The sequence below is a fragment of the Coregonus clupeaformis genome, chromosome 30, assembly GCF_020615455.1.
Source record: "Coregonus clupeaformis isolate EN_2021a chromosome 30, ASM2061545v1, whole genome shotgun sequence".
NCBI lineage: Eukaryota > Metazoa > Chordata > Actinopteri > Salmoniformes > Salmonidae > Coregonus > Coregonus clupeaformis.
The window spans coordinates 35,012,243-35,028,880 of NC_059221.1; the positions used below are offsets into that span (position 1 = coordinate 35,012,243).

At 44.4% G+C, this 16,638-nt stretch overlaps 1 protein-coding gene and 1 long non-coding RNA gene across 2 annotated transcripts; one reads left to right on the forward strand and one right to left on the reverse strand.

Annotated features, from left to right (window-relative positions):
• Positions 1–201: 201 nt before the first annotated feature.
• LOC121546532 lies at positions 202–2,168 on the reverse strand. Its single transcript, XR_005996394.2, has 4 exons — positions 1,698–2,168; positions 1,453–1,579; positions 1,164–1,264; positions 202–1,032 (listed from the first exon to the last, which is right to left on the reverse strand). It is a non-coding gene; the product is annotated as an uncharacterized LOC121546532 (long non-coding RNA).
• Positions 2,169–13,739: 11,571 nt separating this feature from the next.
• Positions 13,740–15,448, forward strand: LOC121545352 (protein BTG1-like). The gene is made up of 2 exons (XM_041855794.2): positions 13,740–14,260; positions 14,403–15,448. Exons 1-2 carry the CDS (start codon positions 14,143–14,145, stop codon positions 14,747–14,749), a joined length of 465 nt encoding a protein of 154 aa, XP_041711728.1. The 5' UTR covers positions 13,740–14,142; the 3' UTR covers positions 14,750–15,448.
• Positions 15,449–16,638: the final 1,190 nt, after the last annotated feature.

The window sequence follows — 16,638 nt, forward strand, 5'->3', positions numbered from 1 at the left end:
CTTTATGTAGTGTTGTGCTGTCTGTCTTGTCGTCATGTGTGTTTTGTCCTATATATTTATTTTGAATTCCAGCCCCCGTCCCCGCAGGAGGTCTTTTGCCTTTTGGTAGGCAGTCATTGTAAATAAGAATTTGTTCTTAAATGACATGCCTAGTTAAATATAGGTTATATAAAATAAATAGAAAGATCCCTGGTCTTTGGTTGAATCTGTGCTTGAAATGCAATACTTGACTTAGGGACCTTACAGATGTGTATATATATAGGGGACAAAGGAAGGGGTAGTCATTAAACAATGATGTCTACCCCTATTATCTCACAGTGAGTCCATGTAATTTATGTGATATGTTCATCAACATTTTTACTCCTGAACAACTATATTTTAATTATTACATTTGTATTAATTTGTAAAATTGTAGATTTTCTTCCCCACTTTGACATTGAGTATTTTTTGTAGATCAATGACAAAAGAAAACCCATCTATTTCAATCCCACTTTGAAACGCTACAAATTGTGTAAAAATCCGAGGTGAATACTTAACCATCGGGATTATAATGTAATTAATCACCCTCCCCTTCCTTACCCCCAAAAACAACAATCTAGTAATTGGAAATGCATTTTATTGATTACACATGTGTATGTTAAGTATTTACACATAACGTGTACAGAATGTTTGTGAGATAATGGACCAGTTTTCCTAACAACGGTCCTATATTGATTCAGTGCTGTCAATCATGAAGCCTGACCTCAAAAGACCTGGAAAAAACCCTTGAAATTGTTGACCACAGTAAAAAAATAAAAATAATACCTCACTAAATGTCAGAGGGTGAAATGGGGGTAGATTACAGAAACTGGAATAATTAAGTCAATAATCCTGTGAGGAGTATACCGGTAGTGATTGAAAGCAGTGGATGAAGTTGTGTTGTCTTATTTTGGTGGTCTGTATGCTATCTATCTTCCGGCTCTTCAAAACTGAGCACCTGTGTCTCTTCATGTAATAGACCAATGGTACCAAGATTGCAGACCACATGAGTAGCTGTAGAGAAAAAGAAAACATACCGTCATTGGCATCCATCACAAGTATCAACGGCATTAGATACAAATTATTATGACCTAGTTGCCCAACAAAGTAGGCAGTTTAGAGAACTATAATTGAGAGCCACACACTTTCAGTCCCATTCGCTTCCTCTGATCGTGCTCAGGTTCCGTTGTCCACCTCAGGAAGGTGCAGACATCTTTGGCCACCTGGCTCATAGTGGCTGAGGTGCCTGTGGAGCGATGTCATTAGCAAAAATGGTTGCCGTTGAACATGCACAGTGCATATCTAGTGATTTTGTACAGGTGTGTGATATCCTAGTATGACAAAGAGAAGAGTCTCATTAGTAATTGTTATAAAAACAGCTGATTGCTCTATTTTGGAATGTATGCTTTAGTAACACAAGTCAGTTGCTCTCACCTCTTCAGCATGCACCTTGACTTCAGCCTCTGTGTGCGAGACTCCTACAAGGTTTCGGAAGGCCAGGTATTCCATACTATGACAGGCAGAACACACCTGCTTGTACACCTGATATCCAAGTCGGATACTGTGAGACAAAACAACAGAGGCATGAGAGAGAATTGTGTAACCTCAACGTGTTTCTCAGGGAGCCATTTAAACATCCCCTCACATGAGTGATAATAACATAAAGGAGGTGAATTAACCTGGCATGATCAAGAGATGACAGCATGCCACTGTGAGTACATGGGTAAGATGGTGGGTGAAGCTCCAGATCTGAGGCTTTCACAGACTGGTGAAGCATCAGAGCAATTCTGCCCCTCCTGCAGTCAACACACCCAACGAAGATTGGGCCACCTTTCCTCTGGACAGACTGGCAAATGACATGTTGCTTGCCTGTGTAAAAGGTGAAATCAAGGTGAATGTCAGTAGGCTACATACTGGGAAGAAAAAGGTGACTAGATAGCTTGGGTCTTTTAGTAAAAAAAATACATGTCCTCAACTTTTACATAAGACAACCACTGTAGAGCATAACTGAGTTTCAAACAACTTCACTTGACCTAGTGACTTGTCTTGTTGTTAGAGTTAGTTAGCTAGAGGTCCTATTGGTCCATCGTCCTAGGTAGTTGGCCCCGTGTAGCTCATTTGGTAGAGCATGCCGTTTACAACGCCAGGGTTGTGGGTTCGTTTCCCACGGGGGGCACTCACTAACTGTAAGTCGCTCTGGATAAGAGCGTCTGCTAAATGACTAAAATGTAGTTAGCTAGCTAGCCAGGAAACTAATGCTACCGGTGATAGGTGACCGTTAGAAATCCGATGTTATCCAATAGAAAAAGGCTGTAATTAAGATACATCCCTGATTAGTGTTGACGACATTCTTTGACTTCAGAAGAGTTATGCTGCTACAGCACACAACTGTCCTGCGAGTCGCCATGCTTGCGCCCAGCTTTTCTTTGCTCTGAAAGTTAAAATAAAATTTTCTTTGTCACATACACGTGTTTAGCAGATGTTATTGCGGGTGTAGCGAAATGCTTGTGCTTCTAGCTCCGACAGTGCAGTAACATCTAACAAGTAATATCTAACAATTTCACAACATATACCCAATACACACAAATCTAGTAAGGAATGGAATTTAAGAATATATACATACAGTGAGGGAAAAAAGTATTTGATCCCCTGCTGATTTTGTACGTTTGCCCACTGACAAAGACATGATCAGTCTATAATTTTAATGGTAGGTTTATTTGAACAGTGAGAGACAGAATAACAACAAAAAAATCCGGAATAACGCATGTCAAAAATGTTATAAATTGATTTGCATTTTAATGAGGGAAATAAGTATTTGACCCCTCTGCAAAACATGACTTAGTACTTGGTGGCAAAATCCTTGTTGGCAATCACAGAGATCAGACGTTTCTTGTAGTTGGCCACCAGGTTTGCACACATCTCAGGAGGGATTTTGTTCCACTCCTCTTTGCAGATCTTCTCCAAGTCATTAAGGTTTCAAGGCTGACGTTTGGCAACTCGAACCTTCAGCTTCCTCCACAGATTTTCTATGGGATTAAGGTCTGGAGACTGGCTAGGCCACTCCAGGACCTTAATGTGCCTCTTCTTGAGCCACTCCTTTGTTGCCTTGGCCATGTGTTTTGGGTCATTGTCATGCTGGAATACCCATCCACGACCCATTTTCAATGCCCTGGCTGAGGTAAGGAGGTTCTCACCCAAGATTTGACGGTACATGGCCCCATCCATCGTCCCTTTGATCCCCAAAACATAATGTTTCCACCTCCATGTTTGGCGGTGGGGATGGTGTTCTTGGGGCCATAGCCCATTCCAGCCTTGTGTAGGTCTACAATCTTGTCCCTGACATCCTTGGAGAGCTCTTTGGTCTTGGCCATGGTGGAGAGTTTGGAATCTGATTGATTGATTGCTTCTGTGGACAGGTGTCTTTTATACAGGTAACAAGCTGAGTGTGTGCTCCTAATCTCAGCTCGTTACCTGTATAAAAGACACCTGGGAGCCAGAAATCTTTCTGATTGAGAGGGGGTCAAATACTTATTTCCCTCATTAAAATGCAAATCAATTTATAACATTTTTGACATGCGTTTTTCTGGATTTTTTTGTTGTTATTCTGTCTCTCACTGTTCAAATAAACCTACCATTAAAATTATAGACTGATAATTTCTTTGTCAGTGGGCAAACGTACAAAATCAGCAGGGGATCAAATACTTTTTTCCCTCACTGTATATGGACAAGCAATGACAGAGTGGCATGGACTAAGATACAGTAGAATATTATAGAATAGAATACAGTATATACATATGAGATGAGTAGTGCAAGATATGTAAACATTATTAAAGTGACTTGTGTTCCATTTCTTAAAGTGGCCAGTGATTTCAATAAGCAGCAGCAGCCTCTAATGTGCTAGTGATGGCTATTTAACAGTCTGATGGCCTTGAGATAGAAGCTATTTTTCATTCTCTCCGTCCCAGCTTTGATGGACCTGTACTGACCTCGCCTTCTGGATGATAGCGGAGTGAACAGGCAGTGGCTCGGGTGGTTGATGTCCTTGATGATCTTTTTGGCCTTCCTGTGACATCGGGTGCTGTAGGTGTCTTGGAGGGCGGGTAGTTTGCCCCCGGTAATGCGTTCGGCAGATCGCACCACCCTCTGGAGAGCCAATGTGGTTGCGGGCGGTGCAGTTGCCGTACCAGGCGGTGATACAGTCCAACAGGATGCTCTCAATTGTGCATCTGTAAAAGTTTGTGAGCGTTTTAGGTGCCAAGCCAAATTTCTTCAGCCTCCTGAGGTTGAAGAGGCTCTGTTGCACCTTCTTCACCACACTGTCTGCGTGGTGGACCATTTCAGTTTGTCAGTTATGTGTACGCCAAGGAACTTGAAGCTTTCCACCTTCTCCACTGTGGTCCCATCAATGTGGATAGGGGGCTGCACCCTCTGCTGTTTCCTGAAGTCCACGATCATCTCCTTTGTTTTGTTGACGTTGAGTGAGAGGTTATTTTCCTGGCACCACACTCCCAGAGCCCTCACCTCCTCCATGTAGGCGGTCTCGCCATTGTTGGTAATCAAGCCTACTATTGTTGTGGTGTCTGCAAACTTGATGATTGAGTTGGAGGCGTGCTTGGCCACACAGTCATGGGTGAACAGGGAGTACAGGAGGGGGCTGAGCACGCACCCTTGTGGGGCCCCAGTGTTGAGGATCAGCGAAGTAGAGATGTTGTTTCCTACCTTCACCACCTGGGGGCGGCCCGTCAGGAAGTTTAGGACCAAGTTGCACAGGGCGGGGTTCAGACCCAGGGCCTCGAGCTTAATGATGAGCATGGAGGGTACTATGGTGTTGAATGCTGAGCTATAGTCAATGAACAGCATTCTTACATAGGTATTCCTCTTATCCAGATGGGAAAGGGCAGTGTGCAGTGTGGTGGCGACTGCATCGTCTGTGGATCTATTGGGGTGGTAAACACATTGAAGTGGGTCTAGGGGGACAGGTAAGGTAGAGGTGATATGATCCTTGACTAGGATAAGAGCGTCTGCTAAATGACTAAAATGTAAATGTAAATGTAGTCTCTCAAAGCACTTCATGATGACAGAGGTGAGTGCTACGGGGCGATAGTCATTTAGTTCAGTTACCTTTGCTTTCTTGGGTACAGGAACAATGGTGGCCATCATGAAGCATGTGGGAACAGCAGACTGGGAAAGGGAGAGATTGACTATGTCCATAAACACACCAGCCAGCTGGTCTGTGCATGCTCTGAGGACGCGGCTAGGGATGCCGTCTGGGCTGGCAGCCTTGCGGGGGTTAACATGCTTAAATGTCTTACTCCGTCAGCCACGGAGAAGGAGATGCCACAGTCCTTGGTAGTGGGCCTCGTCGGTGGCACTGTGTTATCCTCAAAGCGGGTGAAGAAGGTGTTTAGCTTGTCTGGAAGCGAGACGTCTGTGTCATGGCTGGTTTTCCTTTTGTAGTCCGTGATTGTCTGTAGACCCTGTCACATACGTCTCGTGTCTGAGCCGTTGAATTGCGACTCCACTTTGTCTCTATACTGATGTTTCCAGGCTCTGTCGTAGCCGGCCGCGACCGGGAGACCCATGGGGCGGCGCACAATTGGCCCAGCGTCGTCCAGGGTAGGGGAATGGCGGGCAGGGATGTAGCTCAGTTGGTAGAGCATGGCGTTTGCAACGCCAGGGTTGTGGGTTCGATTCCCACGGGGGGCCAGTATGAAAAAATTATTTTAACAAATTATGTATGCACTCACTAACTGTAAGTCGCTCTGGATAAGTCTGCTAAATGTAAATGTAAATGTTTTGCCAGTTTCCTTCCCTCTGCTCAGTGCAGTCTGAGTATGTCCACCAGGTGGTGATCAAGGGGAGTTACCAAACAATCACAGTGACATAACTGTCCTTCAGGTTCTTCTGTAACTGCACCGTTACTGGATAAGGCTATAAGGACACGTCTGACACCCAAACCGATATTTCATTTCAGAATGTTTTAAACATTTGGTTAAGGTTAGGGTCCGTTTTAGGTTTTTGCTTGTCAGTTTAAGCATCAGCTTATGTAGTCTCTCCCACTATTACTGTAACCATCCATACCAGTTTAACAATGGCTGAGATTAATATAGATCTCTGCAAACTCAAACAAAGCCGTGACAACAAAGAGAAGAGTTATAGTGTAGCCTCCCTGTGTGAGTGCTTTCTACCAGGCCCAAGCTTGGTAGCTGGCATGTGTGCATTCAAGCCCTATTGTGACCGAATGGGTTTGAACTCTGGTCTCGAGACACAAGATTGTGTTTGCCAGTTGAACGTAAGCATAGGCATTATCTCAGGGAGCTAAAACATGCCCTTTCGACCTCCTTCTCGCAGAGACACTGAGTTTGAGCCACATCCACAAGACTGTTAGCGGCTGGGCTAAAGATTATTAAAGGCATTAGCTCAGGAAATCAACGCAAGGCCACAGGTCATATGAATCAGTTTTGGATAAACAAAAAATGTAAAACGATTACCCATTTTAGATTATATTGCCAACCCAAACTGTACTGTGCTGGCTTGGATATATTTTATTTTTAGATTGTCCTTTCCAGCATGGTTCCAATTGTGGTGGATGCTAAACCAGGGGAGAACGACTGCCCCCTCTCCATGAAGCCACTGAAGTTCAAGGCCGACCGCAGTACTGCAGGCATTGTTTGCAGAAAACAGGATCCCTCATTACAGTGAATGGGGAAATTGCCATTTTCGTAGTCAATCTTTGTGTAAATAAAAATTTTACCAAAGACAATCATGGTACCAATAATTCCTTCGAATACACCATATGTATGTCCTTGAACCCCGGGTCGGGCTTCACTCCAGTGAGTCAATGAGATGGGGTAGCACCAGAGAGGAAGAGGCCCAACTCAGCGGAAAATCGGTCTCCCTCAAGGTGGTGTTTATTTGTTATTTTGCCCACCAAGCAAGGAGTTTTGGTCAACAAAAAAATGAATAGTTTATTTGCTACGTGAGGTTTATTTCCTAATGCTTAAATTGTTATGAGTGTACTGATATAAGTAGGACACGTGACATCCGGGCAACTTTGAGAAAAAACACGTTATACCCGTCGTGCCGCTTTGTGGACAATGACTCCCATTGTTACGGCGGAGAGACATGTATCTTGTCAGTATATCTATAATCTTTCGTAACACTGAGCTAGCCTGTGCGTGCTCCGTAACATCACTTCCTCGAGTAGCTCAAATGTATTATTATTCTTCAGTGGGGTTTATCGGCGGTTGGCATCCAACGTTATGGTGCATTACCGCCACCTACCGTACTGGAGTGTGGGCCAGAGACAGGGATAAACTAAATCCTACCTGCCAACCCAGTTTCTCTTAAAAAAGACAACAAAATATGTGATACTATATCTAATGATATTCTACTCAATATACTCTTTAAACTAATTTCCTGTATCCCCTTCTCCCTCATACTTAATCTCATCCTCTCTCTTTCCCTCTGATACTGCCCACACTGTAGCAATACATGCTCCACAGTCTCTGATTCCTGACAATAATCACATTTTCCTGATGGATGCTTTCCTATCACGCTTAGTGTCTTATTCAACTGGCTGTGTCCCACCCTTAATCCTGTAAATATAGCCTCCTCTCTTCTGTCCCTTCCTGCCGTCCTCCCCTCCCCGACTTTCCTCTGTACTTGAAATAAATGCCTTCCCTTATTATCTCTATTCCACTGCTCCTGCCACCTCTGCATCATCACTGTATATATCAGTCTTTTTGCCTCTGCCTTGCTCATTGACACATCAACATCAACATCCCCACTACTAAGTGCTTGTTTAGCCTGTTCATCTACTGCCTCGTTACCCTCCACCCCCACATGGGCTGGGACCCAAGTAAATCTTATCTGAATACCCATCTGTTTAATCATGGGTTTGTAGCACCTCATAAAGCAGGTCTTGTCTGCTACGTGAGATAAAGGACTGGAGACTCATTAACACTGCGCATGAGTCAGAGCAAATAACTACTCTGTCTGGCTTAGCTTCCTCCACCCACTGCAAGGCCAACAGTATGGCCATCAGCTCCGTCGTATATACAGCCAGATGTTCTGTAATACGTTTCCTGACTTCCACCCCACATTCCTGCACTACAAATGCTGACCCAGTACGTCCTGTCCTTGAATCTTTTGAACCATCTGTGTAAATGGCCACAAAATCCTGATACACAGTTTCCAAACGTCTCTTAAAGAAATCAGCTGGATCAACACCCTCCCTATCTTTCTGTAGTCTCTCCAACACTTCTAGTTCAACTACTGGAGGCGGGAGTAGCCATGGTGGATTTACAGGAATAACTACCGTTGGACTAAACTCCCTTCCATACAGCCCCATCTCCTTCACCTGGGTATTACCCATCCACCCAAAGCTCGTGTTCTGTCTTCGCTCATGTTCCCAGCATGCCTGTAAAATCCCTTTCGCAGGATGAGACACCCCATGTCCCTGTAGGTTGACCCAATAATTAATTGCCAGCTGCTGTCTCCTAATCTGCAATGGCATATCCCCCATCTCCACCTGTAATGCAGCCACTGGGGACGTTCGAAACGCCCCACTACATATTCTGAGTCCTTGCCCCTGTATGACATCTAGCCTTTCCAGTGAGGTCCAGGCTGCCGAACCATATGCTATACTGCCATAGTCTATTACAGATCGGATCAATGCAACATACATGGTCTTCAATGAGGAAAGCCCAGCCCCCCACTCCTTCCCCGTCAGACAGCGCATCACATTTAGCACCTTCTTACACTTTCCCACCACTCCCTCAATGTGTTCTGCCCAGGTCAGTCTAGTATCAAAGTATACCCCAAGGAATCTGAAGGCCCCCACCCTCTCCAGGTTTCTCCCATATAACCTCAAGCATACCTAATCTCCCACCTTCCTCCTGGTAAAGAACACTGTTTGAGTTTTCTCTACAGAGAACCTGAATCCCCACATTAGTGCCCACCGCTCTACCTCATCAATTGCTTCCTGTACCTTCCTGACTATGTATGGCACATTTCTTCCCCTCTTCCATAAGGCACCATCATCTGCAAATAACGACCTCCCTATATCCGGCTGTACCTGAGAGTAAACATCATTGATCATGATTGAGAACAACAGAGGACTAATCACGCTCCCCTGCAGTGTACCATTATCCACCAAGTAGCTGCCTGATAAAGACTTCCCCACCCTCACCTGGATAGACCTTCGAAACAGGAAATCCTTTATCCAGTTGTACATTCTTCCTCCTACCCCCATAATATCTAGCTTGATTAACAACCCCTCCTTCCACATCATATCATACGCCTTCTCCACATCACCGAGTGGCGCAGTGGTCTAAGGCACTGCATCGCAGTGCTAGCTGTGCCACTAGAGATCCTGCTTCGAATCCAGGCTCTGTCGTAGCCGGCCGCGACCGGGAGACCCATGGGGCGGTGCGCAATTGGTCCAGGGTAGGGGAGGGAATGGCCGGCAGGGATGTAGCTCAGTTGATAGAGCATGGCGTACGCCAGGGTTGTGGGTTCGATTCCCTCAGGGGGTATGAAAAAAAAAAAATGAAAAAAAAGTATAATAATAATGTGACTAACTGTAAGTCGCTCTGGATAAGAGCGTCTGCTAAATGACTAAAATGTAAATGTAAAAAAGACAGCTACAACAGTCTCCTTGTTCACCTGAGCCTTCCTGACCTCAGCTTCTAAGCAGAGCACTGGATCCATAGTTCCCCTACCCTTCCTGAACCCACTCTGATGTGGCGTTACTAGCCCTCTGCTCTCCAGGAAGTAAGTTTGCCTCTCCGTGATCATACGTTCCATAATCTTACATACATGTGATGTTAAAGCTATTGGCCGATAGCTTATTGGCTTCGTTGGATCCTTCCCGGGCTTCCGGATTGGTACCACTACTGCCTCCTTCCAACTGCCTGGTAGTTTCCCCTCCTCCCACACTCTGTTGTACAACACCAATACCTTATCCAGTGCCTCATCACTAAGATGGGCCAACATAACATAGCACACCTCATCTTTCCCAGGTGAAGTTAACCCTCCCTTACCTATTGCTCTTTTCAGCTCTGCCCTGGTAAATGGTGCACTCAACGCATCATTTACATCTTCCCTCCTTTCCAGCACTCCAGGATGCTCCTCTCTCCTGTTCTCTCTCCCCCTCTGCCCCTCCTCTGACAGATTTGCTGAGCTATGCATTTGAACAAATGCTTTGACCATCATCTCTGCTTTCTCCTCATCTGTTATTGCCACATCCTCCCCACTCGTCAACACTGGATAATCCCACTCCCTTCTGATCCCACTCATCCTCTTAATCATCCCCCACACTTCTCCCACAGGTGTCGCCCTTCCAATGGTGTCACAGAACCGATGCCAACATGACCTCTTTGCCTGACGGATAGTTCTCCTCACCATGGCCTGGGCCTGCTTATATTGAATCAGATGTTAGAAATTATGCGTCCTTTTCAGTACTCTAAATGCCCTGTTCCTAATCCTCACCATTGCCCCACATTCCTCCGTCCACCATTGGACTGCTTTCCTCCTCCTCCTCCCTGAACTCTTAGGTATAGCCTCAGTAGCTGCCCCCACTAACGCTGTTCTCACCCAGTTATTCATACTATCTATATCCCCTCTCATATCCACCCGAGCCATCACCTGCTCACTCAGCTCCTGAAATTGATCCCACTTTGCCCTTCCAAACACCCACCTGCCTACTCCCTTCACTGACACCTCCTCCTCCCTTCGGCCTACTGTGCATAGAACGGGGTAATGATCACTCCCTACTGTCGACTCCTCCCATACCTCCCACTCACATATTCCTGCCATCACACTAGATACCAGAGTGAGGTCCGAGGCAGACTCTTTCCCTGTGGCTACATCAATCCTGGTCCCTCGGCCATCATTCAGGCACACCAGATCTTTCTTTTCTATCAAATTTTCCATCACTTGTCCATTTCCATCCATCCGTTTCCCCCCCCCCAAAGCATGTTGTGGGCATTAAAATCCCCACACCACATTACCTTACTTCTTTCCTGGCCCTCCATCCTCTCCAGCACTTCCACGTCCAATATCTGACACGGATTATAGTAATTCACTACCACAAGCACCCCTCCTCTCAGCCACACCCCCACCATCACATACCCCTGTTCAATAACTTTGCCTATCATCTTGTAGGGAATTCCTTGCTTTATGAAGGTGGCACATCCCCCCTCCCCCTATATCTCGTTCCCTACGAACCACTACATATCCCTGTATAATAAACTCCACATTCGGTTTGAGCCATGTTTCCTGCACACAAATCACATCCAGCTTAGCTAGCATATCAACAATGAACTGCTTGAATTCCTGCCCATTAGCCAACAGGCTTCAAGCATTCCATTGTAGTACTACTACCATAACTAAGATCCAGTAATACATGACTCCACCATCGGCTGATTGAGGTCATCTCGAACCTCTTCCCATGTCAACCCTGTCATACTCAAACGTCTCCCAGCAGCTTTCACTATTAGTTTAATCCTCTCCGTTTTAGACTCTACTTTATCGGTGCTATTGATAGCTCCTGCTATGAACGTCACCAGCTTTCTCTTTTCTATGTATACCATATCGCTGCCCACCTGCCCCGTAATCTCCGGTCTAGATGCTCCTACCCTTCTCTCCCTTGAACCTGTATCTCCCTGGACCTGGACCACCCTCACTGCCTCAGCATATGACACCCTTCTCTCCTGGACCACCCTCACTGCCTCAGCATATGATACCCTTCTCTCCACTCTCACTTGTTGCACCTCCACTGCCTTCTTCATAGCCTCACACCCACTATATGCCACACTATGAGCACCCTTACAGCTGCAGCACTTTGGTTGTCCACCATCTCCACACTTCCCATACTCATGCTCCCCTCCACACCTGGCACACCTCTTTTTCTCTTTACAGACTGTTGCCACATGCCCAAACCTCTGGCATTTATAACATCTTAAAGGTTTAGGTACATAAGCCCTCACATAGTAACTCATATATCCTATTGTTACCTTATTTGGCAGTACCCGGTCCTTAAAATGTAACAGAATAGACATGCTATCTACCCTATCTCCACCCCTTGTTGCTTGCAATCTTTGTGCATTCACTAGAATGCCTCCTCTCAAATGTTCCCTTACCTCTTTAGTGCTAACACTCACAGGCACTCCTGTTATCACCCCTTTACTCCACTGCTTCCCTGCTTGGTCAGACCAGCTGCTCGACACCACCTTACACTTCCCTATTTGCTTCACTCCGATAGCTTTTTCCCCCTGCGCCATGTCCTTACAGAACACCAACAAGCTCCCATCTCTTAACACTTTAGCATTAACAACTTCCTCAATCAACTCTTTTATCACAGCCGTCAACCTTATCGGACTCATCGCCCCAACTCCCCCTTCCTCCCTAAACTTCATAATCACTTTATGCTCCTCCTCACCTCCATGTTCCTCTTGTGTCTTATCTTGCCCTTCCTCTGCACTTTCTACCTCCGAACTTCCACTATCGTTGGAATCTAGGTTGCTCTCCTCAAACTTCATTTTCTGCCTGCTCTCTACTTCCATAGACCTCTCGCTCCCCTTCATATCCCTACTCCCTTTCTCTCCCGCTTTCTTTTTCTTTTTCTCTTTCTTACTCCCTCCTTTATTTGTACCACTATGTTCCATACTTGCTTCCCTTTCCTCTCCATCACTATCTCCTACCATCTCTGACCCATTCACAGCACGGCCGTGCAGAACCTCCGCCACACAGAGTAAAGTTTGTTTGTTTCTCAATGATCTCAAAAATCCCTCTCCTCAACGAAATTCCCGCCCACGAGCCTAGCTCAAATTTGATCAATTGTGGGATTGATATGACCCACAATTCAAACGCAAACTGTAGTCACATGTGGTCCTCTGTAGCTCAATTGGTAGAGCATGGCGCTTGTAACGCCAGGTTAGTGGGTTCGATTCCCGGGACCACCCATACGTTAAAAAAATGCACACATGACTGTAAGTCGCTTTGGATAAAAGCGTCTGCTAAATGGCATATTATTATTATATTCTCCGGTGGCCACAAAGTGTCAAATTTAATCAACACAGCTGCATTTTCGGCATGTCAAACAAAATTATGAAGCTAGCTTGCTAAAAAATATATATAGATGACATTGAATTTAGCGTTGGCAAATTGGCTTAGTCTCGTAGTGAGGACCTTATAAAACATATTGAAATAAATGACCAAACTATAAAACTAGCTAGCCAGCTATGGGTAACTGTAGCTAGCTACCTGACAGGAGTGCTAGCTAGCTCCCTCCATGAGACGCCATCTTCTTAACTGGCTTAATTTGGCTTCAATGTGCTATTGAGTCGTCACATAGAAAGAATGGTGTCACGTGATCAATGGCTTTGTCCATTATTTTTACAGTCATTGGCATAAACAGAGGCAATAAAACAGAGGAAAGACTATTTATGGTGGGCTGTCCATCTCTCTCACTATGAATGTGTAATCAGGTCGCCATAGTACAGCTTGGCTGGGTCAGTTCAGTAGTCTGAAAAGGGTGTGCCATAATATGTGTATTCTTTGCTTTAGTTTAGAAATAATACAATGCAGCAAGAAAGAGAGCTTGTAAAATGTGGTACATTTTTAAACACACAGGTGGCGCTGTGATTGAGTTCTTCGATTGAGGCGCTGCATCACCATAGAGAAAGAAGCTTTGTGACGTCATTTAAACAACTTTAGCTGATTGGCAGATGTGGCTTTGTGACGCAAAATAATGTTTACCAGCAAATGGGTGAAGTTACCATCTTCTATAGACAATATTGAATTAATTTATTTCTTTATTTTCACTAAATCTAATCAAATTATCGGACGTTTGGTAGGTGCCAAATTGTAACTCCTAACCCTACATTGTCGAGTGAATTATTGTGGCTTCCGTTTTACAAATAACTTTAGCTAGCTAGCTTTTACAACTGGACAAAAGAAAGACCAACGGCAACTGGTTGTCGCTGGGCCTTGTTGTGTAGCCTTTGTTTCAACGGAGGAAAATTCTACATTTTGCTTGATATTTCGGATATAGACCCAACTTGGGCTCTTTGCTATTCAACGTCTGGCTGATGAGATAAATAGCATCTAAATTCGAAAATGAAAACTGAAGTCTCAACAGCGGCCAGCTTTGTTGCCAGATTGCTGAGAGCAACTGGATACTTGTCAGAAGACCAACTGAAAGAGTTCACCCATTCCTTGGAGGAAGCTTTAGGAGGTATGTAGCTAGCTCGGTAAAAGCCATTGTTGTGTTGTTGACATCACATAGCCTATAGACTACTAGTTAGTTACTATTAAGCAAAGTAGCTAATTACCTCTGCTCTGGGTCTAATGCTTTGCTCTCATTGCCTTCTCTACAGAGCACTACCAACACCACTGGTTCCCCCAGGCTCCATGCAAAGGCTCGGGTTACAGATGTCTCAGGATCAACCACAAAATAGACCCCTTGATTGGCCAAGCAGCATGCACCATTGGACTCACTCGAGAACAACTCTTCTCCCTGCTGCCCAGTGAACTGACGATGTGGGTCGATCCGTACGAAGTGTCCTATCGGATAGGAGAGGACGGCTCCATCTGCGTCCTCTACGAGTCCACACCACCAATGCCAACTAATGCCAACACAACAGACATGGTCAGCTGCAAGGAAGAACTGAGATTCGGAAGGTCAAGCCCCTCTAAGTCGTTCATGATGACCGTCTCAAGCTAATATTTTTATGTTCAGAGCTTTCTCTGGGCACTTCTGTATCAGTTCTGCCCCACATTTTGATGTAATTAATTAAGACATTAAAAGGCATACTTAGGGATTTTGGCAATGAGGCCCTTTTTCTACTTCCACAGTCAGATAGAAATGGTATCCACGAGTTAATCTATCTGTGTCAGGTATGTTTTGTAAGCCAATGCTAACTAGTGTTGGCAAAATGACTGGAAGTTTATGGGTATCTGTTAGCATGCTAGCAGATACCATAGACATCCAGTCATTATGCTAACACCAGTTAGCAATTGCACAAGCGCTAGTTAGCAACTTCCTTCATACTGGACACAGAGACATATAAATGGTATCCACGAGTTCATCTGACTCTGGGGAAGTAGATAAAGGGCCTCTTTGCCAAAACCCCGAAGTATCCCTTTAACGATTTTAGTATTACTGCACACCCTGTTTATTCCATGAGTTCCATGATCTGTAAATGATGTACTGTCCTGAAACAAAAGTTTTATAGATTTATATTATTTGGAATAAATTCCTCAAAAACAATTGTTCTGCCATGGTTTCTCTATCAACAATGGTCTCGTGTTGGTCAGGATCATGGTTGTGTTCAGTAGGCATGAAAATTGGAAAAATGGACACACAAAATAAAAATGCATGTTCTTATTGGACATTCATTTCTCCTGTTTAGTGCCCACTGAACACAACCCAGTTGATTGAGGCATCTGTATGTTCCAGAGGGGAAGGCTGCCATTGTAAGCTCAGGTGTATTCATTACACCAATTGTTGCGAAATGTTTTGCAACAAACCGTTTGCTCCAAAATGTTTTTTTGCAACAAAAAATTGTTTATATTGGACAAATTCCGGTAGGTCCCTCCCCGTTTTGTTCCGTTTGCTTCTGTTTGGATAGTAAACGGTTTCTGTTGCAAGATGAAATGAATACACCCCAGGTGTTGAGATCAGGTTGAAGATAATTTGTTAGATGGCGGGCTATTTAGGTCACCTGGATCCTGAGCTGCAGCTGACTCAACATACTGACCCTATGTATTAGAGGTTCTGATCTTCCATCCCTTCACGAAAGGCAGGGGAGCAGTGCCATAAGCATGTTTGACCACTCAGACTTAGTATCGCACAAAGTTAATTTATGAATAACACCGATTTTGTAATGATAGTGAAGAGTAAAATGGTGGCAGGTTTATGAGCACAGGAGGAGCACAATGGAGGGTGTAACCCTAAACCTGCAATGAGGTTGAGAAATGGCATTTCTAGTCTGTAAAGAGCAAAAAGGATGATTAAGATGGACAGTTATTGGTCAGGATGAAAACCAGCACACACTCGAGGAATGAAGCTTGGGAAGTAAACTGAAGCTTCAGATTCTCATCAACAAAGCAGATGTATGATAAACAGCTGCTAGCAATTGTAGAATACTTTTTAGGGGAACATATTTGCCATTGCATACATCATAGATTACTTTGTCCTTTCTTCTGGTTTTGTATTTCCATCTACAGTTAGGCCTACTGCTCTCTCAATGGGAGTGAAAGAATATGCTTTTTGTCAAAAACAAATCATTGGTGGTAATAAGCACAATATAAAATTACAAAAAGTATTTGTTTTGGCTGGTTTGTTGTCCCTGAGGTGAGATGATATGGACCCAAAAGGCTTGAATTTCTGCTCTTGTCAAAGTAACTCATTTATCATTCAGTTGATCTGTTACAGCAATGAACCATTTCCACATACTTACCTTTTTTCAATAAGACAGTCATAAAAGGTCAGCACAGTTTCAGTGTCTAGGTACGACTTGTCCTGTGCAGCAGATTCTATAAAGACTCCCCTGAAACCTCTTTTTATATCTAAAGCAGACTTCAGTGAAAGTACACCTCTGTTTAAGTAAT

Excerpts from the sequence above, each read along its gene's own strand:
- LOC121545352 (XM_041855794.2), top strand. The coding sequence starts at position 14,143 with ATGAAAACTGAAGTCTCAACAGCGGCCAGCTTTGTTGCCAGATTGCTG. Across the intron at positions 14,261-14,402 it reads CTTGGAGGAAGCTTTAGGAG|AGCACTACCAACACCACTGG; the intron begins GTATGTAGCTAG and ends CCTTCTCTACAG.